Source organism: Mastigoproctus giganteus, chromosome 13, assembly GCF_048544385.1.
Source record: "Mastigoproctus giganteus isolate SK-2022 chromosome 13, ASM4854438v1, whole genome shotgun sequence".
In the NCBI taxonomy this organism is placed as follows: domain Eukaryota; kingdom Metazoa; phylum Arthropoda; class Arachnida; order Uropygi; family Thelyphonidae; genus Mastigoproctus; species Mastigoproctus giganteus.
This window is the reverse complement of record NC_143587.1, coordinates 148,923,283-148,946,869: the sequence shown is the minus strand read 5'-3', so window position 1 is coordinate 148,946,869 and position 23,587 is coordinate 148,923,283. Positions and strand designations below refer to the sequence as shown.

Below are 23,587 nucleotides of genomic sequence, written 5' to 3'. Positions count from 1 at the left end.
GAGGGCATTGTTCGTATGGACTGGCCTGCCCATTCCTCCGATCTAAATCACATCGAACACATATGGGATGCTCTGGGGAAAAGCCTAGTTGCACATCCACACCCACCAGAAAATGTTCATCGGCTGAAAATGGCACTGACAGAGGAATGGATGATGTTACCCCAAGAACTTATCAACAACATTGTTCTAAGTATGGACAGGCAGTGCAAAGCCTGCATCGACATTAGAGGTGGCCATATCTCCTACTGAGGACTGCCTCTTCCCTTTGTTCCATTTTTGGCAGTGATGCATCTGTACCATGGCAGCCAGTGCTATGTTGCCATTTTTGAATAAGTCCCTCTGTACCGTTTTGTTTCCATTTCTGTGTACTGTTTTGTTTCCTTCATCATTTCTGTACCTCACGAGGTTCCTTTGGCATGCTTTTCCTATATCCAGACCACTCCAACGAGAAACTACAGGTGAAAACCTGACTGGTCCTTTAATTTTGCACACCAGTGTAATTACCCTACTAATTTGTAACAAAAAAATGACAAACCATGTTTAAAAAAACTAAGAAAAAAGGCTGCTTAATAGCTATTGAAAATGGCCCTTCTCACTCACTAAATTTAGAGTTTATGCTAAACACGATCAGAAGCTTTAGAAATCTTCCCACCCACTACATAGCACATGCACTCATCCATTACAATCAATTTTCATTGATTTAAAATAATTAATGTAGTCAACTATTTTTATCTTTGCCACTTTCTTTAATTTTAAAATGTTCTAATTACATTAGTAGTAGTAACATATATAATGCAAGAAGGCAAGCTTATATAGCATCAACAAAAAAAAAAAAAAAAACTCCCACATCAATCCTCTCCAATAATTTATCTAGTTCTTCCTTGAATTTATTCAAATTACTCACTTCCACAACACTGGATGTAAGTTTGTTTCAGCAATCTGCCCACTCACTGAAGAGAAACCTCTGCACATCACTTTTGTAACCATCCTTACTCAATTTGAGTTTATGTACCCTCCTATGTGCAGGTTGAGCAAGAGGAAGAATGCCATCAGCACTGAGCTTGCTCAACCCATTCAACCATCCATCCAATCTAATTTCCTATGCTTGTGATCAGCAATAATTTTCATCTTTAATGCTGTCCTGTTCATACTCCAGCACGACAGAATCAGAATCCTCTATGAATTATCTAAGGGGAATGCCTGCACCTTCATGGGCTTCAATGCAGATCCAACTGCTGACCGAGAAGAAAAGACTCACTGCCCACCTCACACAAATATGGTAATCTAGATGAGACAACTCTCCCAAGGGAGAGATCACTAGGAAATTTCTCCCCAACGTGGAGAAATTACATCCAAAGGCCCCGCTGTGGTTCTCACCGGGCCTCTATACAACCTTTTTACTTACTGGACATGGAGCATTCAAGGCAAAACTCACAGCCCTGGACATCACAGAGGACCCTGCTGCTGCTGTGGAGAGTCTGAGAGCACGATTGCCGGCTCTACGATGACCTTCGCTGTCGGCTCATCTCCAGGATCACCTTCTTACCCAGAGACAGGGGAAACGCACCTACTCGACAGTAAAGAGCAATACATGGCATTCTCCAAATTCGCAGAAGACCTCTACAAGAGGACACGTACCCTCATTGTACAACAACCAAACAGTGGCCAACAGCAATAAAACAAATTTAAGCTGAGAACTGATAATGACTAAGTGTCGTGACTGCTGCATCGTGGAACCTACAAGGAAACAAACTCTACTAAGAATAAAGGACACGGCTTACAACCGTATGAATGACCTCAACTCTGGACTTGTCAAAGGAACACACCAATCTGGACCGTGCAGTTCGCTGCCACCAAGACATATTGGTGAACAAAATCGAGCACCTGACTCGATTACTTTAAACCCAAACCCAGGTGGGAGGAGGGGAGACACCCTGTCCCCTCTCTCCCCCCGCCAACCTTCTTCCTTCTGGTAAGGCATGGACATGCCTCATTGACCACCTGGGGACATCTACTCTGTCGCCCCATACTTCTACTTTTACCCCCAGCCTTCTGCCTCCCCTCCCCCACTCTACCTATACATGACGCAAATGCCCTACATACTAACCCTACATATCTAAGTATTTAATGTACAATGCACATTAAATACTTTATTATATACATTATATAATCTTCTTTATATACATAATATAATCTTTCATTATATACATTATACAATCTTCATTATATGCATTATATAATTAATGTCAGCTGGAGTTAAAGAAATGCAAATTTGAAAGATTTTTATAATCTATGTATATATATTTATTAAAAATATAACATTTGGAAGGAGAAAATGTGATTTTATAATGAATTTTCAAATTTACTTTTACTTACTTTGGTTACCTAACCGCCATGGTCTCTGACCATAAAACTCCAATGATTCTATACCCATGAGTGGATCAGGACTAGGATATTCTTTGACATGCTAAAAAATAAATAAATAAAACTTATACAAAAAGATTATTTTAAGTGGAAGAAATAAATTACAAACCAGAATTTTCAGATAATTTGAAGCAACACAGTTAATACAGTAACCCATTTATTAACCAAATTAATTAGGGACTGACCAGTTAAGAGAATTAAATTCAGACAAAAACTGATTCTGAATTTTTTAAAACCTGAAATTACTGGCTATCCTACTACATAACTGGTTGCCAAATGCAATGCAAGATGAAAATTTTAACACAATGGATGATATAATATAGTGCATTTAGTTGTAAGTATAAACAGAAAACTATAGTACAGTGAGCCAGAGAACTCAATTTAAATATATAGTGCTACGCAATTTGTTTAGGACAATAGCCTCAGATTACGAAGTTAAATAACATATAGTTTTGTGCTAAAGCATCACGTTTATAGTAGCCAACTACTAAGTAGTTACAAAATTGGCATCATTTAAGTATATCTCCTATTGTGAATGCCTTCACGAGTTACCATGGTACTGCACTACCTCGAATAAGTAATGCTTCTCTAATAGAGAAAACTACTGGACACAGACAGCACTGTTTCAGAACATATTGGCTCTTCATCGGTGGGTGGGCAGGTACCATGGTGTTGCAATGATGACAACCCAGTTGCAAAGTACAACTCCACAATATGAGAGATGCCTGAGGGTGTACTGTACTGTAATTGAAAATTACATAATTTGTTCAGGGCATTATAGCCTCAGGTTAAGAAGAAGTTAACTAACATATAGGTTTGTGCTATAGCATCATGTTTATATGTAGCCAACCACTAAGTAGTTGCAATTTTGTAACTACAGGTTTACCATCACTAATCCGGCAGCAATGGGACCTGTGGGGTGCTGGATTGGTGAGTTTTCTGGATCGCTGGCGGTTATTTTAGCATTTTTTTTAGCACAATTTTTTTAGTTTACCCAACAGCTAACCGCCTCCTCCTACCTTCAGAGCAATATGACCTTAGTTGCTAATGCTCCTAAAAGCCAAATAACAAACAAACGTTCGTACTACCTTTAACACGGTGACTGCCAAGCTAGTTTAAGAAAAAAATTCCCCAGGGGCCAAAAAATATTTAGCAAATAATTTGATTAGTAATTCTAAAATAAATATTGTAATGTCAGTGTTGTCGTTTTTTCGCTTAAAATATAAAAAAAAAAAAAAAAAAAAGTATTTTTTTATGTAGCATATATGTGGCCAACGTGGCCACATATGTTGGTCACTTTATTTCTTGAGAAGCCGTGTCAGCCATGTACGTGTGACACTATTACGGCATGCATATGAAGGTCATTTGTGATTAGTTTATTGCACGTGTGGTGAGCACTGCAATAAAACTAATTACAATAAAATAAACTCTCGAACATTGCAACAAGTTTGTAAGTATTATTAAAGAAACAAGTTCGTTATGGCGCCGTATTATCCATCATATTGTGTTGTTTTTTCTGCAAGTTTGTATATACAAGTGTTGTAAAAAAAAAAAAAAAATCTAAAAAGGAATGGCTAAAAGAAAATAACTAAAATAAGAGGAACTGAGAGAAATTTCTGGAATTTACAATTAAGCAGGGATAAGCTTCTCACAGACACACCGCTGTCGAATTTTTTCAGAAGTTCAACTTTATCAGTTATGGACAATGTACGGTGTTTGCACTTTCCACCATGAGAGGCACTTCCTTTATGCATTGAACCATGGCTGGGGCTAAATGTAAGCAGGTTATAATAATAAATGCAGAAAAACAAGTGAGAATGACTTGCCAGTGTTTAAGAGTTCGCACCAACAGCTGATGCTGCAACCAATGCCACCAAAACAGTAGTGGCGGGTCAGTGCGCCGACCTGGGAAACTTGAAATTATGTTCGAATTAGCGGTGGAACCAGATTAGTGAGGGTCAACCTGTACTCAGTAGTTGGCTACGTATAAACATGATGCTATAGCACAAACCTGTACATTAGTTACCTTCTTCGTAACCTGAGGCTATATCCCTAAACAATGTAATTTTCAATTATTGTACACCATCAGGCATCTCTCATATATGTGGAATTATACTTCACAACTGGGTACCTGCCCATCCACTGATGAAGAGCCAATAAGCTCTGAAACAGTGCTGCCTGGGTGGTGGTGGTATTCGCTGAGAATAAGTAACAGTAGTCTCCTCTATTAGAGAAGCATTACTTATTCAAGGTAGTGCAATCCCATGGTAACTTCATTGTGAAGGCATTCACAATATGAAACATACTTAAATGATGCCAATTTTGTAACTACTTAGTAGTTGACTACGCATAAACATGACGCTATAGCAGAAATCTATACATTATATATAGTGTTATTAAAGACTTCAAAAAGAAACAAACAAGAATGTAAATGTAGCTATTTTAATTCATGATATTTAATGCATTATATTAAGCCATGTTTATGCAAGAGAAAATTTTCATGACTATCATACAACCTCAGGACTAAACAAAGCTTCAGTACTGAGATCTGTTAGAAGTGTAAAATAGCACAAATGCTCTTATCACTACACCATATTTAATAAACTGCAAAACATATATAAATATGATAAAACATTTCCTTTAACTAAAAACCTAATAGCTAAATGAACCAAATAATAAATAATTAAAAAAATTGAAATTCAAAAAGTAGCATCCATCCCAAGTATAAAACAAGACCCTTAAAACCTTACCGATATAAAATAAAATCAAAGGAACAAAGTCATGAAACATTTCAAAATTTAATCTCATTTTCCCACTAAAATCAAAGATGCCTTCCACTGAAAGGCCAAGTAAGCAGATAAAAGAGCCAACTCAAAGTGTCACTAATGCTTTTCAGATACTTTCTTCAAAACGATATAATAATGCTCCATGGGCTTTTATTGGCATGGGCCATCCTAATGCATCACTTCAGGTGATATGGGAATATCTGTCCCTTTGCTGCCTAACAGTTTGTGATAAGAAGCAAATCAGAATTTTAGTAAAGAAAAAAGGAAACAAGCCCATTTCAAAGTTATCCACTTGCTGTTATTGCAGAAAATATTATGAATGCTAATAAATACATTGGCAATAACAGAAATTTTATTCAGATAATCAAAAATTATAACATTAAAATGGTATATACATTTGACTTCCAAAACCTTTTCACTAGTATATTGCATGAAAATTTAAGATTAGCTCTAAACTATAATTATGACCAATTCAATAGCAATCTAGGTTGTAGTAAGGAATACTGAAAAGAACTAGTAGTACTTTGTTTTTGTAACAACTACATTAAATTTTTGGATAACATCTATGTACAAAACAAAGGCATAGCAATGGTAGCAGTTCTTTGATCTGACTAATTTGTACCTGCACCATCACAAAAGAAATTTAGACACCAGAGTTAAAAGTATTTCAATATATTGATAACATTATAGTTTTTGATTGCAATGAATATGAGGATATTTCTAATGCAACGTATCAAAAAAGATCTTGAAATAGAGCACACAAACAATAGTAATAAAGCAATGTATCTTGATATGGAAATAAACATAATTAACAATGTAGACAATACTGAACTTTACAATAAGTGGAATGAATGCAACTTCAGTACTATAAGCCTAACAAATTAGTACTCTACTATCTCTTAGAAAGTGCATTAAATGTAATAAATATATAAAGGAATCAAAATATGTAACAATGACCAACATTTAATTAGTGAACTGAATAACTTAAAGCTAAAACTGATCAGTAAATATATTCCTAAAAGATTTGTATGTTACCATATGAATATAACTATTAGGGTAATCAGCAGTATTTCATGCAGAAGCTACAATCCTGATCTGGTTATTATCCTAATTTGAAACTAAATTGCATTTGACCTCTTTACTGTCAGTCAGGAGTTGATATCTGTCAGCACTGAGCATCTAGTTGCATTACAAAATTTACTATTAAATTTTCCATCATATACAGTGGCTTCAGCAGGTAGTGCTTCAGTTTATATTATTATTGGTGTAAACATACACCAATGAGCCAAAACATTATGACCACCTATCTAACATGATGTTGGTTCTCCACATGTAGCCAAAACAGCTCGTACCCAGCGAGGCATGGACGCTACAAAATTTCTAAATGTGTGTTGTGTATCTGGTACCAACATGTAACCAGCAGATGCTTTAATTCCTGTAAAGTCCGTGGTTGAGACACAGCAGATCGGAGTTGCTGTTCCAACAGAAACCACAGATGCTTGATAGGATTGATGTCTGGGAAATTTGGAGGCCAGGGCAATACCTAGAAGTCTTCCTCATGTTCTGCGAACCAATTTCGAACAATCTGGACGGTGTGGCATGGCACATTATCCTGCTGAAAGATGGCACCGCCAGAGGGAAAGACCGTTGCCATGAAAGGGTGTACCTAGTCAGCAACGATGTTTAGGTAAGTGACGTCAGAGTGCCCGACACATGGATGACTGAACCCAGGGTATCCCAGCAGAACATCGTCCAAAGCATGACACCACCGCCACCAGCTTGTTTTCGTCCCACGGTGCATCCAGGTGCCATCACTTCCCCAGGTAAACAACACACATGTACCTGGCTGTCCACGTGGTGCAACAGGAAAACCTTATTCATTGGACCACAAGACCTTCTTCCAATCACTCAAGGTCCAGTTTCAATGCCAGTGTGCTCATTGTAGGTGCTGTTGCTGGTGAACCGTGGTTAGCATGGGCACTTGGAGTGGCCTGCGGCTACACAGCCCCGTTTTCAGCAGCTTTCTATGTACTGAGTGTTGTGACACATTACTCCCGTCACCAGCATTCCAATTACTGGCGAGTTGCGCCACAGTCGCCCTTCTGTTGCCACATACCATCCAGGAGAGCCTTCACTCACCTCAAGCATCGATTAGCTGTGGTCATCCAACACCTCGCCTGCAGTTCGTGGGTTTCCCCTCCTCGGATCACTTTCAGTAGGTACTAACTATGGCTGACCGTGAGATTACCCCACCACGGGTAATCTTGAAATCAACCATAGCACAGATTCCATACCCTTTTGCAAAAATAAAAATGTCATTTATCTACTTACCTGTAAAATTTGCAATATCAATTATGTAGGCCAAACTAACTCCTTCAATATAAGAATTAATGGACATAGATCAAAAAGTAAAAACCTAATTATTGGAAAAAACAACAACACTGATTTAAAACTATTACACTTCCACCACCACAACTTCACTAATGCTGTCATAAAATCATTGAAGATAACCACACACGTGAGTACTATTAGCATTAGCATTAGTAGAGGCATTTGATGCAAGAAAGCAAGCTTATGCAGCATCAGCCAAAAAAAAAAAAAAAAAAAAAACCCACTTCCACTTCACCCCTCTGTTCGTTCAAAATACCTGTCCAGCTGAGCCTTAAACTTATTTAGGCTATCAACCTCCATCACAAGGGATGGCAGTCTGTTCCACCAACCAACTACCCGCTGGCTAAAGGCAAATTTCCGCACGTCTATCCTACATCTGTCTTTCCTCAATTTGAATTTATGCCCTCTCAGGTGATTTTTCTGAGCTAGAGGAAGAATCCCATCAGCATTGAGCATGCTTAAACCATTCAAGGCTTTATACACCTCTATCAGATCACCTCGATGGTGCCTAGTCTCCAGACACTGTAATTTGCAAAACTTAAGCCTTTCTTCGTAAGAGCACCCCTTTGTTCCATTCACTAATCTTGTTGCCCTTCTCTGTACTCGTTCCAGCAGCTCTACATCCTTCTTGAAATGAGGCCTCCAGACCTGTATACAGTACTCTAGGTGTGGCCTGACCACTGCCTTATACAATGGAATAATCACCTCCTTATCCCTGCTGGAAAAATTCCTGTATATCATTGACAATACTCCATGAGCTACTCTTGCAGCCCGTCTGCACTCCTCAGAGAACTTCATATCTGCCTGCACAATCACCCCCAAGTCCCTTTCATTCTCTACCACTGTCAGTGTAGTACCACAGAGTTGATACATTGCTCTGGGGTTGCTGTTTCCCATGTGTAGTACTTTACATTTGTCAATGTTAAACTTCATTTGCCACCTCTCAGCCCATCTGCTCAACCTTTCCAGATCCTGTTGCAGCAGCATAGTGTCAGTAGTGTCCTTGACAACCCTACCAACCTTTGTATCATCTGCAAACTTGGACATTAAGCTTGATATACCATCATCAATATCATTTATAAATACAGAAAACAATAATGGACCCAACACTGAGCCCTGAGGGACTCCACTAATAACATTAGTCCACGATGAGCAGTGTCCATTGATTACCACTCTCTGTCTTCTCCCCCTCAACCACCCCTTTATCCATAGCAGCAATTTGCCTCCAATGTCACACTGCTCCAATTTGTGTAGCAGTCTTCCATGTGCAACAGTATCAAAAGCCTTTCTATGATCCAAGTATATAATATCAAAGTTATTCCCTGCATCCAGTTCTTTTGTGACTGCATCATAGTATCCAATCAAGTTGGTCAGGCAAGACTTCCCCTTAACAAAACCATGCTGTGTCTGAGCTATAACTGAAGTCTTGTCTAAATGATCCTGCAGTGCTTCTTTAACCAGTGCCTCCATTAATTTTCCTGGAACAGAAGTTAAGCTCACAGGTCTATAATTACTTGTGTCAGCCTTTGATCCTCCTTTGTGAATTGGGGTCACATTTGCACATTTCCAGTCTATGGGTCCAAGGAAGCTCTCATAATTATGGCTAAGGGTTTGCTTACTTCCTTTGCTGCCTCCTTTAATATAACTGGATAGATCCCATCCACCCCGGGTGCCTTTCTTGTGTTTATCTTCAACAGTTTCTCCTCCACTTTACTCCCAGTTATTTCAAGATTCTGTAGCTTACTGCTAGAGTTGAATACACCTCTGGCATTCCCCTTGCTCAATAACTCCTCATGTGTGAATGTCGATGCAAAATATTCATTTAGTTTGTTAGCTACCTGAGCAGGATCATCAACAGTTGACCCATCAATATCAAGTGGACCAATCTGATTCATCCCCTTCCTTCTAGAGTTTACATAAGTAAAGAACTCTTTGCTGTTTTTCTTTGCATCCCTTGCCAAGGATTTCTCGTAATCTGCCTTCGCCTGCCTAACCTCCTTTGTAACTTGGTTGCATATCAACTTGTATCTATCATAGGCTTCTGTGTCATGTGTTAATTTGTAAGTATCCCATGCATTCTTCTTCTCTGCCATATGCCTCATTAGCGCATCTGACATCCATTTTGGCCTAAACCTTGAACAATATTTCTTAGTTGGTATGTAAAGCCTAGTAGCTTCCAAGATAAGTTCTTTGAATGCTTCCCATTTTGAATTTGCTGTTGGTAACATCATCAGTTGGTCCCACTGTATAGAATTTAAATACTGTCTCAGTCCATCGTAGTCGCCTTTACGGAAGCAATAACCCTTCCCTTTACCCCTAATGGTAGTTACCTCTTTCAGTAAATCCCACTTCAGCACACTGTGATCACTGCCACCTAGTGGTTCATTTATCTGCAGATTCTTAATGCATGAAGAATCACTGCTGATAATCAAATCAAGAGTATTACTCCCTCTAGTTGCCTCCCGAACATGCTGATGTAGAAAACAATCATCCAATAAATCCACAAAAGCCCTGCTAGTGTGTGAGTAACCAGCCTCCAAATTCCAGTCAATATCTGGGAAATTAAAATCTCCCATTATAAGACTCTCTGATTTACTGGCCCACTCTATTTCCCTGTACAGTTCCTTATTATACTCATCAGAGTCATTAGGCCTATAGCACACTCCTACTCTCAATTTTGATCTCCCAATGCTTATGTCACACCAAACTGACTCAACACTGCACTGTCCAGCGATGTCGACTGGCTTCACTTCCTTGGTTTATGTGTTTCTTAACTAATAGCATAACCCCTCCCCCCTTCCTATCCTGTCTATCCTTTCTGTAGACGTTGTACTCCCCAAATTCCAGTTCTGCATCCCTTATATCTGTGTGACACCACGTCTCTGATATCCCAACAATATCTGCCTTTGATGTTTTGAGCAATACCTCAAATTCATCAAATTTATTTACTAAACTCCTAGCATTGGTGTACACGCAAGTATACCTGCACCTGTTTCTATTCTTAGCTACCCTAACACAACCCATGTGTTTACTTGTACCGCAATGGCTCCCAGCAGTCTCTGAAATACCATGCATCTTGTTTTTCAGGCTTCTGCTCATTCTAATAGAAGCAGTGCAAGAATCTCTTTCACCTCTGCCAGTGGCTACTGTCAATCTATTGGTCTTTGTCTCCCCCCAAGCTAGCAGTTTTCCGACCCACCTAACACTACCTCGATAGCATCAGCAAATATTCTTGCACCCTTTCTATTTAAGTGTATCCCATCCCTGTAGAAGAAATCTCTCCTGTTAACAAGTACAGTCCAGGCTGAAAAAAATTTTACCCCTTGAGTCTTGCACAATCTTTCCAGGGCCGAATTGATCGACAAGGCTCTCATCATATACTCCCTCCTATCGTGTCTGGGCAGAATTGCAGACACTTTCAAATTCAACCCTAATTCTCGGCTTTTGTTCAACAGTGACCTGTACTTGTTAAGTAATTCTGCCGGTCTCCTACTCTTAATATTATTAGTGCCAACGTGTACAACTATATCACCTTTTGTGCCCTTAAAAGATGATATTCGTTCTACAACGTCATCAACCTTTGCCCCTGGCAGACATACCCTGGTCCTGTTCCACCTATCTTTTTTACAAAGCATGTTCCCCGTTTCCCTGACAACAGAGTCACCAACAACTACTAGTTCCTTCGGGACCAGCGCATTCTGCCTTGGGGGTTGTCTCTGTGTCACGCGATGCCCAAGTGTAAGCTCTGGCGTTGATGTGGGCAGCTGAGAGCTTGATGGGCCCCTCAATTTAGTTTCTTCGAGGGCATCCACCCTGTCCTTCAAGCTCTCATATAGGCCCACAAGAACGTCGAGTTGTTGCCTGATATCGATACACTCCTTGCATCGCGCACACACAAAGACATCCCCCTTGGCAGTATCATGTCCCGTACCCGATTGCTCTGCAAACATCAAGCAAACAGTGCATTTTATAAGGCTGTGAGTCAGAGGACAACTGCCCCCCTCAGTTCTGCTCTGAGCCACAGCGCTTCCATTAGCTTGAGCCTTTTGCTTTGCTGCTCTGGTCTGAGTCATGATTCTATTAATTTATTAATTAATTATAATTAATTATGTTATTAATTATGTTAAATATAATTAATTATATTACGTTTGTAATCTAAGTCGTTATATGTATTTATTTAAACGTACAATTTAACTGCTAACGAAGTTCAACTAACGCTATCTAGTACGGCATACAACTATCGTATCACAATGGCGGGAAAATTATGAACGGTTGCGGAGTTGAAACACGTGGAAACCTTTACCGATACTTTTATGCAATTACAAGGCCGAGTAAAGAATAAATACACCAAGTTAATCAGAAAATCACAAAATAATGTTATACTACTAAATTTAAATCAAAAGTTTTAGAAAAACAATAATTTCAAATCAATAAATAAGAAAAATCCACTTAGCGGCTTGGAACACGACCGTCTCTAGTAGCCTCGTCAGCAGACTCTACTATGAAAACATTTATATGTGTATCCACAAATCCCTGGTCTGAACAACAAATTCTACAATAGGATTTTATTTAGCAATAGTTCTTTAAACACCAAACACTGTATTTACAAATTATTTAATCTTAGTCATATCATGCTAGCTAGAAAACACAGATATTCACGTGGTAACAAAAAGCACAATCCATACAAAAATATAAAGTTTGATTTTAATAACTTACTCAGTTCTTGGGACCATACTACTCTTAATTTACCCATAATACACCATTTCTTTCTTCACATCAAAATATCTATCTTTAAAACTTTAGTTTCATTCTGTCATAAATTCAGGTTCAACAATATCCAACTAAAACTTTTCCTACCCACTACATTGAATTTTGCAATATTAAATTTACACAAAAATGGTTCAACAATATACCCTGGTCCTCCCTACTCAATATGCAGAATAACCTATTAGCTTCAAACAGCCTATACAAATTTGATATACATCATTCTTACAATTACAATCCTCCATTAAGCTTAAAAATTTGTTTAACTATAAACAACTAGCTACTAACATAGGTAATATTCTATGCCCCATATACTGATCAATATCATGGGCATATTATTATAGGCAATCTTAACATTATTAAGAACCATGACCTAAAAACTGCTATGAGCAAAGGTTTTAAATACAGACCTATAAATAAAGCTAACCTTAATAATATCAACAAAGTATTATATTTAAATCTAATACATTTTGCTAACAAACTTGGTTCAAAATACAACATTCCACATGAAGCATACCAAAATTGGATCACCATCGTATATCATGACATAGTAAAAGCTATATCTAATGCCTACAAACTGTACAATAACTTACACACCCTACTACAACCTTAAAAAACATATAATAGAATTACAAGACAATTTTATCATCGCCCCGGTAGATAAAGCTTCCAACAACTTTGCCATATTTTGTAAACAATTTTACTGTAATCAACTTAAAAATGAAATAGAAAATAGCTCCACTTTCACTCCCTGCCATCTTAATCCTTCTGCCACAGTTAAAAAGCTAATTGCTTTACATAAAAAACTACATACTAAATTACAGAACTCAACCCTACCATTTCTCTATATGATTGCTAAATTCCATAAATAACCCATAGGTTTCAGATTCATTACCAGCGCTAAAAACAGTGGCTGCTACCTTCCAGCCAAACATTTTCTCAAACTACTAAAAACTATTTTTAATAATCTCACATCTACTTGGGTAATAAATAATAACCTAGCTATCATCAACACATTCAAATCTAATATTACCATAACAAACATAGAAACATTTGATTTCACCAACCTTTTTATCTCCATACCACATAATTTAACGATATTTGTGCTAAAACAGCTTTATCACATATACAAAGATAAATTAAACATAAATGAAAATACTTGGAACAACTATGTAAACCTCTGTTTACTCAATAACTACATTTTCGATGGTAAACGTACCTATAAACAAACTATAGGTAAGTTTGGGTTCCTATGGGTTCCCAAATATTCAGTTTAGTATCATACCTATTCTTGCATTATTATGAAGAACTATACACCATAAATAATCCTAATTATAGCTTGTTGCTAAATTCAGATATGTAGATGACATCCTAGTCTTAAATACTAACTTTGAACCTATAGCCAAAACTGTATACCCAAATGAACTTAAACTAAATGAAGAAAACTCCACTAATTACATAGCCAACTTCCTTGACCTCAATATTACTATTAGCACTAATTCACCTTCATATAATATTGACATATATGATAAAAGAAATAAATTTAACTTTGATGCCATCTACCTTACCAACTGGCATTCCAATATTTCCAACAAAATACATAAAAATATATGTACCCAAACCATCAGATTAGCTTACATATGTAGTAAACAACTATTGTTCACCAAGCTATATAATAAGCTTTTCAACAATAATATCCCTATCTACTTTGTAAAATACTGTTTCAATATAGTTTCCCATTTTAACAGAAATAAATTCAGTTATAATTTACTATGAACTAGTCAGTTATAAACGTATCTGTATAGTTGTAAAACTATCTGGTGGAATTCCACTACTTGGTAAGTAATAGTTATACATGATTTCCGATGTAACTATTTGCTTCAGATTGATTACCTTATTTCTTTACTCACTAAGTTTCTACTGTTATGTTTTCACTTTTCTCATGTATCCACTGGATTTGTTTTAATAATCATTCATGAAATTACTTATAATTAACTACCCATGTTGAGTCTTTGCTGACTTTTATTAATATGTTTTAAGTTAAGGTTTATATTATATGCAGAATTAGCATTGGGTCCTGGATTTTTCAAGCTTGTGTTAACATACTACACCATTGAAAATCAATCTCTAGTTTTTCCACTGAAATTATATAGCAGCCTTCAGATTTTAGTGACTTTGGTCTTTACCACTAAACTTTGTAAATATCACTTTATACAATCTCCTAACTACATCACTATTAGGTATAGAGACATCCAAATTTTTGATTCCTTGGAATTACTTCTTGTTCTTCCTTCTTAAGATTGAACTGTTTCATGTCCATAGACTTGTTTCCTGTTCTTCCATAATTAGATTCTTAACTACACTACCATTGGATATGTCAACTGGTACTTCGTCCTTGAATTCATTTATTATTCTTTCCACAGTGAATTCACACCTGTAGATTCATCTAGATTTATACACATGGAATTAATTTCTGTTCGTCCATATTATAGTTGTTTCCTTGGAATTGTTTCATATACATAGACTTATTTCCTATTCTTTTATAATTGGATCCTAACTACACCACCTATGGATCTTAAGTCACCACGTTACTTATATCCAGGGATATAAGTAACGTGGAATTACGAAGTAATGTAATTCCAGGGATATAAGTAACCACGTTACTTATATCCCTGGAATTACATCACTTCATAACTGGATTCTTAATTACTCTACCTTTGGATATAATGTCAACTGATTTTTTTTTTTCCTTAGATTCATTTACTATTATTTCCACAGTGAATTCACACCTGGACTACCTGTGGTTTTATCTAGTTTTATATACACAGAACTATTTCCTGTTCATCCATACTACAGTTGTTTCCTTCGAATTGTTTCATATACATGGACTTATTTCCTATTCTTTTATAATTGGATCCTTAACTACACCACATTTGGATCTTAAGTCACCATGTTACTTATTTCTAGGAATTTAAATCAGTTCTTTTTCCTTGGATGTATTTTCTTGCAAAATTGGACTATAGATTATAATTATTAATCTATTTATATCTCCAAAACATTTGATGATTCTTGTTTTCTATACTCTGTTATGTTTACAATCATTCCCTTATATGAGCCTATTAAACTTAATATAATGTAGCTTCATCATTTGGTCTAACAAGTACAGCCAGTTCTCGCTTTACGAGTTCCCGGGTTTACGAGTCCCCCCCCCTAAGTATCAAGTATTAACAAAATCGAAAATAAGAACTTTAATTGCAAAAAATGAATGTTAAACATTCATAAATACCTCATTCCAAACCATGTGCGTAACTATACAATACAGTGTACCCCTCTTTATGATATTAATCAGTTCCAGAGACACCATCATATCATTAAAATATCATAGTGTGAACCCAATAACACATTGTTTTTTGGTAATTCGTTTCAAGATCTTAGAAGTTAAAATTTTCGTGTATAACTAAGTTATTTATCTCTCTAAAATGTCATTTCTAAGGTCACAAGCGTGACCTTAGAAATGACATTTTAGAGAGATAAAATAGAAATAAAATTTACAAACTCACAACCTTTCATTATGGCCTTAAGGCCATACGAAAGGTCGTGAGTTTGTAAATTGTATTAGTTACCAATTCAAATCACAAAAATGCACTACACTTTCATCGTTATCATACGTTCTGTTATAAGAACCAATTTTGAATGCCTTTGTGTCATTTTTCTAAAGCACACTTCTGGAGGTCACGACCATAAAACAATAAAAACAATTTGCCCTTTCCAGTTTATTTGGTTTTTCTGTTACTGCAAGCAATTATAAACAGGTAGTAAGCTCGATCTTCTTGCAGTTGCGAAAATACCAATAACTGGAATTGTGTGGTTTTTTACGTTATTATGGTGAAATGTGTTTCCCCTTTACTGAAATTTTCAATCGTATAAAAAACATAAATAAATTTGCAGAATCTTCTCTTCATTGCTTTTTTTTTTTTTTTTCTTTTAAGCTTTGTAAACTTGTTACTCCAAGCAAATCGTGTTAGTTGCAATTTGTGCATTCCGTTAAAAAATGCTTATGCATGTATTGAAATATATAAAGAAAAGAGAAGGTTATCTTGGAAACAAATGCCTCTTGAAGCATTTCTGAAGAAGACAACTCCTTGTGCAACAAACTAAGGAGTGCCAAGCCAATAATGAGTGATCAACGAGTATGCATTTAGTCGATGATGATGAAGAATAAACATTCATTAACATTTGTAAGTCGTAAATAATTTCTCTATTATTATAATTTGCTTGATTTTATAGACTACGTTTTCATTTCTTTTGATAAATCAATCATTGTTTAAACAAACTAATTAGCTAACTAATTTCATTGTTGAGAACGTAACCCCTATTTTTAACCTTATGTCCATGGGATATAAATTCCCGCTTTACAAGTGTGCGCTAGGAACTGTTATTTGTTATTTGGTTTTCAGGAGCATTAGCAACTAAGGCCATATTGCTCTGGTATATGCGGTGGTCATTCTCTGACCTTTCCGCATCCTTCGTATTTGGTGGTGATGGGCTCGAACCCCGGTCTAATCAAGAAGCGTGTGCTACGCACTGCTGCTCCTTCCCACCTGGTGCGCTAGGAACGAATTAACTTGTAAAGTCGAGAACTACCAGTATAATTTTTTTTTTTTTTTGGTAGTTGTTGGCACATAGGCTTCTGTGGCCATAATGCACCTCCCAAGGTTTTTGCAGTACTTTGATCCAAGCCGCGACCTTTGGGTTGCCAGGCAGGCACTTTACCCACCCGGCTAGCCCGGTCGGCCTACCAGTATATGTCTTTCGCCAACCTATTGTATAACACTATCACAACCATATTTCTTTTTCCAACACTAATTTAAAATTATCTTCATACACTTGTATCTAAATACGACAATAGAGATCACTATTTTCCCACTGGTTTGTATTTCGTTGCAGCTTATTATTAAGTCCACTACGCTGCTATAAATTGCTTTATCATGTAGTTATATTGCTAATGTGGTTGAAGTTTGTGTGCATTCATCTACTCTACTGAATATGTGCACGTCATCCCCTGCCTTTTTCCGTCTGCTACATATATATTTTTTCCCGTCAGCTTGTTTCCCCTGCGCATTTCTTGAAATACTCCAGGTATCGTTCACTTTCTTAATATACTTTGGGTTTCATTTTAGATTCATTTCTCAACATGTTTTAACACATTTTTTATTTCATTACAAGCATTTGGTATTAGCTCCCTTTTATACTAATGCTTACAAATGCCAGAGCCGTTACTATAAGGTTGGGCTGCACAATCCCAGCAAGCTTAGTGTAATTTAATAACTTTTTATCTTTCTGTTGTCTATTTCTACTGTACTTCTTGTTTATAAAACTGTTACTGTATACAAGGGTGATAAAAACATTCCTACTATCCTAATTCTATTGCTATTTTTCGTCTTTATTTATTTAAAATACTCCTTTTTCCCTTCCCCATCCTCAATTTAATACCTTACTCTATACCATGTGCTTGTTCCAAATTTATTTATTGAATCATTTAAATCCAATCTATACATAATTAAATCCTACACTAAATTCTACATATTTATATTAACCATATTTATAAAAAATACTTATCCCTGTAGAGGGATACGAATTTTTTTAATTTTTAACGTATTCTTTGTTATTTAACATAGTACATTGTGTTTTACAGAGATATTAAATAGGTTTAGTAGCATTCGTTAGCTTCTTATTTTGAATTTAACTAGCAATTTTTGGAAGTTACAACTCCCGGTGTTGGCGCTAATATTGTTGAACTAGTCACCATATTGTAGTCGATAAGAAATAGCTTAACGTATATATATCTCTCCAACTGACAGCGAAGGTATAAAGTAAAACTAGATAGCATAATAAGAAGCACTGTATTAGAAATCTGTTAGCTTATTATAGTATTATCAATTAATCAAAAATATTATTAATCTTATTAAATTTCATTGTTAATTAAATTGTAATTAAATAGAAATCATGACCCAGACCAGAGCTGCGAAGCAAGATCACAGACTAGCGAGAGTGCTGTGGCTTGGGGAAGAAACGAAGGGGGCGATTCTCCAATGCATCATAGTCTCAAAAAATGTGTGAAATGTGAAACGTTTGCCGACCTTTCTAAAACAGGACATGATCTAGCCAAGGAGGATGCCTTTGTGTGTGCTAGGTGTCTGGAGTGTCAAGAAATTAGGCGCCAATTCGGCATTCTGATGGGCGTGTATGAGAGCTTGAGGTGTAGGGTAAATGCCCTCAAAGAAATTAATGAGGGGCCCATCAGGCTCTCAGCTGCCCAGCTCATTCCTGTGCATCAGGCAACACTGAGGCAATCTCCAAGGCAGAATGCGCTGGTACCAAAGGAACTAGTTATTGTTGGTGACTCTATTATCAGGAAGACGGGGAATATACTATGTAAGAAGGATAGGTGGAACAGGAGCAAGGTATGTCTGCCAGGGGCAAAATTTGATGATGTTGTAGAGCAGATATCATCTTTTCAGGGCACAAAAGGTAATATTGTTGTACACGTTGGAACTAATGACATTAAGAGAAAGAGATCTGCAGATTTACTCAACAAGTACAGGTCAATGTTGAAAAAAAGTCGCAAGTTAGGACTGAATGTGAAAGTGTCTGCAATTCTGCCCAGACACGATAGGAGGGAATATATGATGAGAGCCTTGTCAATCAATTCGGTCCTAGAAAGATTGTGAAAGGCTTATGGGATAGAATTTTTCTCAACCTGGACTGTGCTCATTAACAGGAGAGACTGTTTTTACAGAGATGGGGTACACTTAAATAGAAAGCGTGCAAGAATATTTGCTGATGCTATTGAGGCAGTGTTAGGTGGGTCAGAAAACTGCTAGCGTGGGGGAATACACAGACTAAAAGGTTAACAGTGGATGCAGGCAGAGGCAAAAGTGATTCTTGAACTGCTTCTATTAGAATGGGCAGCAGACAGGAAAGAAAGGTAATGGAGATTTCCAGGACTGCTGGGAGTCATAGCGGAACAAATAAATACATGGGCTGTGTTAGGGTGGCTAGGAGCAGGAACAGGTGCATGTATACTTGCACATACGCCAATGCTAAAAGTATAGTTAATAAATTTGATGAGCTTGAAGCGATAGTCAAGACATCAAAGGCAGATACTGTTGGGATATCAGAGACGTGGTGTCACACAGATATAGGCAGTGCAGAGTTGGAATTTGGGGAGTACAATGTGTATAGGAAGGATAGAGAGGATATGAAGGGAGGAGGGGTTATGCTGTTAGTTAAGAAACACATAAATCTAAGGAAGTACATCCAATTGATGCTGGTGGACAATGCAGTGTTGACTCTGTTTGATGTGAAATAAGCACTGGGAAATGAAAAATGAGAGTAGGTGTGTGTTATAGGCCTAATGAATCTGATGAGTATAATGAGCAATTGCGCAGAGAAATAGTGGGCCAGAATGTCTTATAATGGGAGATTTTAACTTTCCAAATATTGACTGGAACTTGTGAGTTGGTTACTTGCACACTAGCAAGTCTTTTGTGGATTTATTGGATGACTGTTTTCTACAGCAACATGTTCGAGAGGCAACCAGAGGGAGTAATACTCTTGATCTGATTATCAGTAGTGATTCTTCATGCATTAAGAATTTGCAGATAAAGGAACCACTGGATGACAGTGATCACATTGTATCGATGTGGGAATTATTTAAAGGTGTAACTACCATCAAGGCTAAAGGGAAGGGCTTTTGCTTTCATAAAGGTAACAACAGAGGTCTCAGACAGTTTTTAAATTCTGTACAGTGGGATCAACTGATGATGTTACCAACAGTGAATTCTAAATGGGAAGCCTTCAGGGACTTAATTTTGGAGGCTACAAGGCTTTTCATGCCAACTAAGAAATACTGTTCAAAGTTTAGGCCTAAATGGATGTCAGATGAATTAATGAGGCTAGTGGCAGAGAAGTATGGGATGCATATAAAGTATCAGGCGACACAGAAGCCTACGACAGAATGCCAAAAACTAGGTATAAACTAGTCTGTAATCAAGTCACAAAGGAGGTTAGGCAGGCAAAGGCAGATTGTGAGAAATCTTTGGCAAAGGATGCAAATAAAAACAGCAAGGAGTTCTTTACTTATGTAAACTCTAGAAAGAAAGGGATGAATCAGATTGGATCACTTAACATAGATGGGTTGACTATTGATGATCATGCTCAGGTAGCTGATAAACTGAATGAGTATTTTGCATCTACATTCACACACGAGGAGTTATTCAATGAGGGGAGTACCAGAAGTTTATCAACTGGTAACAGGGAGCTAATTGATTTTGTAATAACTGAAGGCAAAGTGAAGGAGAAATTGTTGAAGTTAAACATAAGGAAGGCACCTGGGGTGGACGGGATTTTTCCAGTTATATTAAAGGAGGCAGCAAAGCAAGTAGCAAATCCTTAGCCATAATTATGAGAGCTCCCTTGGACTTAGGGGAGGTCCCCATGGACTGGAGGTGCCGATGTATCACCAATTCACAAAGGAGGTTCAAAAGGTGACACAACTAACTATGTTAGTTTAACTTGTGTTCCAGGAAAAATAATGGAATCACTGGTCAAAGAAGCATTGCAGGATCATCTAGACAAGACTGCAGTAATAGTTAAGACACGGCATGGGTCTGTCAAAGTGAGGTCATGTCTGACCAATTTGATTGGTTACTATGATGTGGTGACAAAGGAACTGAATGCCAAAAATAATTTTGATATCATATACTTGGATTTCAGGAAAGCTTTTGATACTGTTGCACATGGAAGACTGCTGTAAAAATTGGAAAACTACAATGGATAAAGGGATGGTTGGTACAATGGATAAAGGGATGGTTGAGTGGGAGACAACAGAGAGTTGTGATCAATGGACAATGCTCTTCATGGACAAATGTTATTAGTGGAGTCCCACGGGGGGTTCGGTGTTGGGTCCACTGTTGTTTTGTATATTTATCAATGATATTGATGAAGGCATATCAGGCTTAATGTCGAAGTTTGCAGATGATACAAAGGTAGGCAGGGTTGTTAATGACAGTAATGGCAGTGTGCTACTGCAACAGGATCTATATAAGTTGGGAAAATGGGCTGAGAACTAGCAACTGGAGTTTAACATTCACAAATGCAATGTATTGCATATGGGTAGCAACAACTGAAGAGAAATGTACCAACTGGGTGGTACTACACTCAGGGAAATGGAATGTGAAAAAGACCTGGGGGTAATTGTGCAGCCAAATATGAAGTTCGCTGAGCAGTGCAGACGGGCTGCCAGGGCAGGTCATGGAGTCTTGTCAATGATATATATGAATTTTTCTAGCAGGGACAGAGAGGTGATAATCCCGTTATACAAGGCAATGGTCAGGCCACACCTTGAGTGCTGTTTGGAGGCCTCATTTTAGGAAGGATGTAGAGTTGCTAGAACGAGTACAAAGAAGGGCAACAAGATTGGTGAGGGGAACAAATGGGTGCTCTTACTAAGAAAGGCTTAAGTTCTGCAAATTGCATCACCTGGAGAGTAGGCACCTGCGAGGTGATCTGATTGAGGTGTATAAGGCCTTGAATGGGTTGAGCACGCTGAATTCTGATGGGATTCTTCCACTTGTTTAGATTACAAACCTAAGGGGGCATAAATTCAAATTGAGGAAAGACAGATGTAGAATAGATTTGCGGAAATTTGCCTTTAGCCAGTGGGTGGTTAATTGCTGGAAAAAACTTCCATCTGTCGTTGCGGAAATTGATAGGTTAAATAAATTTAAGGAGGAACTGGACAAACATTTAGAGCAGGGGTGGGCAACTTTTTTCGTCTGCGGACCGAATGAAATTTTCGTATCATGATGCGGGCCGGAATAGATTGAACGATTTAATAAAAGAAATCAGAACCTAAAAAATGTTATATTACTTGAATTACCAAATTATTAATGTATTTTTAAAAAAAGTATCTGAATGTCCAATTATCATTGAAAATGCGACATTCGGCATCAATTTTTCTTTTTTTTTTAATTGGCTCATTTTATGGGCTATAAATTATATTAAATTAAAAATTGTAATAATTAGAAAAGGCATAAAACATAAAATATCTCGCACCAATATTATTTTTTTCAATAAGAAGTCAAACCCAAAGGAACTTCATTCGATCGATGCTACAATAATAATTAGGAAATAACTCTTTGACGCTGCGTAGAATCACTTGGTTATACTGTTGTACTGGCCGCGATTCCCGATTGAACCGAATTAAGCTGAACGTTTAAGGCGAGTGTAGTCAGGTATGGATTTTCTATATTTATGCATTTACCGAGGGGGCCGGATTCAACATCGTCGCGGGCCGGCTGTTGCCTACCCCTGATTTAGAGGGAATAGTTTTTGTTTTATAAATTTTTTTTATGGCTGATGCTGCATAAGCTCATACACTTGCTTTCTTGCATCACATGCCACCACTACTACTACTTTATTCAACATATTAATACAAACTTATATATTTTTTATTTTATTTTATTTTTTTTTTTTGTTATTGGTAGCAATAAATAAAACATATATATGTTTTTTTTATTTAAAACAAAGTTTTGCTTACATACCAAACACCATTTCTGGCAAGCTTTCTTTCTGGCAATAGAATGATTTGCAGCTTCTTGATAATAAAAACCAGGATGCTGAGTCTGGATTGGTATTAGCCCTTGTTTGACAGACTCATCAAACAAATCCCCAAAGTGACTGAATCTAAAACAATAGCAACATGTGTTATTTTTCTAATTTTTTTAATCCTCTTGAGTTAATTGATATCATATTTAGTTGCTGGACTTCAGCTCTTTAGCCATCCATAACATATTATATTTAAAGATTTTACAATTATTTATGGTTAAATATACAGTGGTGATCACATAAATTGCATTAGGCACCTCCGTAGCCAGGTGGGCAGGAGCAGCAGTGCGTAGCACACGCTTCTTGATTAGACCAGGGTTCGAGCCCGTGACCACCAAATATGGAGGATGCGGAAAAAGTCAGGGAATGACCACTGCATATCCCCGGAACAATATGGTCTTAGTTGCTAATGTTCCTAAAAAACCAAAACAACAAAATAAATTGCATTCCCTCTTAAAGTTTAATATTTCTTTAATAATTATAGGAAAAACTGTCATTTCAAGATTTTTTTTTTTTTTTTTATGAAAACCCCAAACACGAAAGGTATCAAA

General features: G+C 37.1%; 1 protein-coding gene across 3 annotated transcripts in view; it reads right to left on the bottom strand.

Annotated features, from left to right (window-relative positions):
- LOC150076514 (trafficking protein particle complex subunit 11-like) overlaps positions 1-23,587 on the bottom strand; it is a gene marked incomplete at its 3' end in the record, with an annotated part of 510,629 nt that overhangs the window by 249,979 nt on the left and 237,063 nt on the right. For all 3 annotated transcript variants that reach the window (XM_090388020.1, XM_090388018.1, XM_090388019.1), the window contains 2 exon segments: positions 2,377-2,467; positions 22,973-23,114. In XM_090388020.1, the coding sequence (XP_090244146.1) occupies positions 2,377-2,467; positions 22,973-23,114 (233 nt within the window).